General features: G+C 51.8%; 1 protein-coding gene across 1 annotated transcript in view; it reads right to left on the bottom strand.

Annotated features, from left to right (window-relative positions):
- The window catches only part of ARPC2 (actin related protein 2/3 complex subunit 2), a 23,850-nt gene extending 20,415 nt beyond the window's left edge, over nt 1-3,435 (bottom strand). Inside the window, exons 1-3 of the mRNA XM_073647428.1 lie at nt 3,214-3,435; nt 1,238-1,272; nt 145-257 (exon numbers count right to left, since the gene is read on the bottom strand). Of these exons, the coding sequence (XP_073503529.1) occupies nt 145-257; nt 1,238-1,272; nt 3,214-3,287 (222 nt within the window). The 5' untranslated portion in view covers nt 3,288-3,435. The remainder of the gene's footprint in view (nt 1-144; nt 258-1,237; nt 1,273-3,213) is intronic.
- Nucleotides 3,436-4,355: the final 920 nt, after the last annotated feature.

Consider the following 4,355-nt stretch of genomic DNA (forward strand, 5'->3'; position numbering starts at 1 on the left):
CTATTACACACGTCGGAAAGGGGTTAAGGAGGTAACTGCTTCCTTCATAAAACATATCCGCAAATATGAAAGACTGTAAAATAAAATGAATAACTACCCCATATGTCGCCCCTGTCCCTGAGGAATATAACTTTTGGCACGCACCTCGTCGGCCCCATGATCCTGCAGCTCCTTGTAGAATTTCAGAGAGATGCTGATCATCACCTTCGCCTTGTCGGCATTTGGGTTGGAGATGTGATACAGAACGCCATCAAAGTCTAAAAGAAAGGGGGGAGAGAAGCACATCATTAGGTTTGTCATTCAGAATCTATGCGATAACCTCAGTGGCAGCGGTGGACTGTACATACAGGACAGGGAGTGTTGTCATGGGCACACCGACAAATATAAAAAAAGCAAACTCATTGGGCCACGGCTGATAAAATGGTCACAGTTGCTTTCTTTAGACTTGTCCATCATGTTGGTATTCTATCTGATGTCATAATGAGCCAAATGTGTGCGGTGATACCGGATGCCTAAGGTCGGCTCAAATGGACAAAGTAAAACAAATTTAAGAATAAAAACAAAAAAGTTGCAGATGTGAAGTTTATGTAACAAGCACCTCATTTTCTCTCCTATGGAGACTCCGCAGCAACTTGTGATTTATCTCCACCCTGACAAGCAGCAATTACAGGACATGTCCAGGGTTAGGTAATGATGCTTGTTACAATGTATCAGTACAGGAGAGTGCATGAGAGAAGGGAGATGCATGATCCTGCACTGACTCATTGTAACGAACCCTCAGCAGGATTATGCCAGCCCATCTAGTTGTCAGGTCTGGTGTATACAGTGCAGGAATGGTGGATCGGGACTATCTTTTAGCCTGCAGATTGGAGTCTCGTTACTGGGGATTCTGAGGTTGTACAGTGGTTACAAATCACCAGGATAAGCCATTACTTTGTGATCGGTGGGGGGCCCACTGACCCAGAGAATAGAGGGGCTGCAGAGCTCTATGAGTGCTGTGTCCTTATTTTCCTTGCACAGAGGTGATTTCAGCCGTTGCGGTGCAGCGATGTACATAAAACCATAAGTCAGCTCTGCATCGGCTTCATTCTCCCAGAGATCAGACCCCACCGATCATAAAGTGCCGGACCACCCCAGCGACATGCCGTCACTTTATAAAATGCCAATAACAGGTGGAGCCACAGACGCGCTGCATTAGAACGGACAAGATATATAAAACATAAAATGAAAGTGTCACCTGCGAATGTCACCTCCACGGCCTCCGGCTTGTTCCTACAAGAGAAAAAAACAATGAGCAGGTGAAAAATGGAGAATGGAAGCAGACATCCGCTCATCCGCCCAGTGCAGAAGAAAACAGCAGCAAACTTCCTACTGGCGTCACCTCTGCATCACCACGGTATACACCAGCCTCACGTGCGAGAACCTGCAGCTGCATCCCCCTCCCCCTACTTACTACATTCATAGATTGTTACTCTATAATCTCCGCTCTGAAGTGTGAAGTGCTGCAGAATATGTCAGTGCTGCAGAAATCAATTATTATTTTATTACTGTGGACTGATCTGTCGGCCACTGAGGAAGATTCACAACATTTCCAGAGATGGGAAGTGATGGAAGGTGAAGACGAGAATATGACCCCCGATATCGCGAGCTCGGCGACACGGCGCCGCCAGGACGCAGTGAGCTCGGGCCACACGGCACCGCCAGGACGCAGCGAGCTCGGGGGCCGGCCGACACGGCGCCGCCAGGACGCGAGCACGGGGAGCCAGCCGACACCGTCACGACGCAGCGAACACGGGGAGCCAGCCGACACGTCGACGGAGTGAGGGGGATGGGTTGATGTTACTGACAGATTCATTTTAAAGGGGTTTTCTGAGCTTTGAATATTAATGGGCCATTTATTAGTATAGACCAGCAATATTACATCAGTGGGGTCAGACCCCCGATCTGTTAAACCTGGTGTGAGTCTACCTGTAGGCAGCCTACTTAAAGGTGTATTCTGGTAAGAAGTTACTACTGTCCATAGAATAAGTATTAAAGGGGTTTTGTGATATTGCTTAAAACATCACCATGGGAAGCCGTGCATGTAATAGAAAAAAGCCTTAAATACCCCCGGATTCCGCCCTTCGCTCTGGCACTGCTGCTCTTTCCACTTGGACAGAAGAAACCTGAGGCTGCTGATTGGCTGCAGCGTTACGTGACCGCTGGTCGGTTCGTCCTTTTCCGGTCAGACTAAAATCGAAGCGGACGGCAGAAACACCTTCCCACTGTGAAACCTAGATGAGCGGGGGGGTCCAGCCACTGATTGAGAGAACGGGCTTTCCCAGAAACAGTCAGACTGCGCTGGGAGCTGCTGGGGCCGCGCACATTGCTGGGGCTTGTAGCTGCAGGACTCCGGGGACCGCGCTCGCTGCGGACACGACGGGGCTTGTCCTGAAATGCAGCTGAGAAGAGGAAGTAACACGGACGGACGACGACATCGCCACTCATCACTTCCTCACAATCCCTCTGCTGACTGCATACATGTATCCAGAGGGGGGCGCCATGATGGGGGCAGTGTATGCCCCTCGGACATCACTGTTGCAATTCAAACTTTTGTGTCGGAAATTATAACATTTACCCCTCCCCCTCTGATAAGCCCCACCCATTTACAATAGTAGGCGGAGCAAAGCTAAAATCAGCCAAATGTCCCAACATTGTAGTTTTACTTGCAGCCTGATGGAGGCGCCCAGGATCTCTGCTTGATGTCAGGGAATGGAGACATTTAAGTACAGAGGGGGCAGAGGCTTTCCCTTCTCACAGCTGGGGGTTTGTTACAATTGCTCCTGACAAGGGACCAGTGGTTACAATGTATCAGTCCGGAGTCCAGAGACATCACAGTGCGGTTCCTCGGGGCCCCATTGCTGCTGGAACACTACAACTCCCAGCATGGCCCCAGCAGCCTGCGGCTGACAGGATGCTGCTGTAACAACCCCCCAGCTGTGAGAAGTAACAGGTCTGTGCTGGAATACAGGAATGTGGACAGAAAACAACAACACAAAAACCAGACTAACATCTCTGCTTGCTGTCAGTGAATAGCCACGTTCCTACATCCCAGGAGCGGATTCCTGTCACTGCTGGGGGGTCGTTACAGCAGCAGCCGGTCACATTGCAGGGGCCTCACCTCCTCCAGCCCCGCACCCCGGGGCCGCCGCCGCCCTCCTCCCCCGCACTCACCCGGCCGCTGAATTCTCGAACTTGAGGCTGAGGGTCTCCTCGATGATGCGGTTGTTCACCTCCAGCAGGATCATGGCGGCTCCTGACTGCAGGGGGATTTACCTCACGGAAGGATGAAGGCTGCTTCTCGGTGTCCGTCAGTGACAGGCGGCCGCTCCCCGCCCAGACTCACCGCTTCCCGTACTGCAAGACAGGCAATATGGCGCCTCCCGCTCACTCTTCCGCCGTACAACAATATGGCGTCTGTACTGAGAAAAAAGCAAAACTGCATCCATTATGGCAGAAAAATATTATATGATGAATATTTCAACCACGGAGGAAACAAATGACGGTTTCTAATTATATTTTTACAAAAAAAAAAAAAAGAAATGCTTCATTTTCGCCGTACAACAAAATGGCCACCGTCGGAGATGCAAGGCCCCGCAGTCAGGCTGTAAGGCTGTCCTGTGCGCTGCCTGTCCAGCGTGATCTGTTCCCAGTGATTGAAATGTCTGGAATTCTCTGTGTTTTCTCCAGTTCAGATTTTATTCCGTAACTGAGTGCAATTGTGGTTTTGGAAGAGCCGCACAGTGGGGAGAGAGCGTCATAATCGTAGCGGGGGGCACACAACCTCACCGCGGGGGAAGGTGTCATCACCATAGTGGGGGCGCATGACACAACCACACCGCGGGGGAAGGTGTCATCACCATAGTGGGGGCGCATGACACAACCACACCACAGGGGGAAGGTGTCATTACCATAGTGGGGGCGCAGGACACAACCACACCACGGGGGAAGGTGTCATCACCGTACTGGGGTGCACGACACAACCACACCACGGGGGGAAGGTGTCATTACCTTAGTGGGGGCGCAGGACACAACCACACCACGGGGAAGGTGTCATTACCATAGTGGGGGCGCATGACACAATCGCACCACGGGGGAAAGTGTCATCACCGTACTGGGGCGCACGACACAACCACACCACGGGGGGGGAGGTGTCATAATCGTAGTGGGGATGCATGACACAACCGCTGGGGGAAGGTGTCATCACCGTAGCGGAGGCGCATGACATAACCTCACTGCGGGGGGAAGGTGTCATTACCGTAGCATGGGCGCAGGACACAACCGCACCACAGGGGGAAGGTGTCATTACCGTAGCG

This window comes from Phyllobates terribilis, unplaced genomic scaffold (genome assembly GCF_046119375.1).
Source record: "Phyllobates terribilis strain yellow unplaced genomic scaffold, ASM4611937v1 Scaffold_9__5_contigs__length_417890890, whole genome shotgun sequence".
Taxonomy (NCBI): domain Eukaryota; kingdom Metazoa; phylum Chordata; class Amphibia; order Anura; family Dendrobatidae; genus Phyllobates; species Phyllobates terribilis.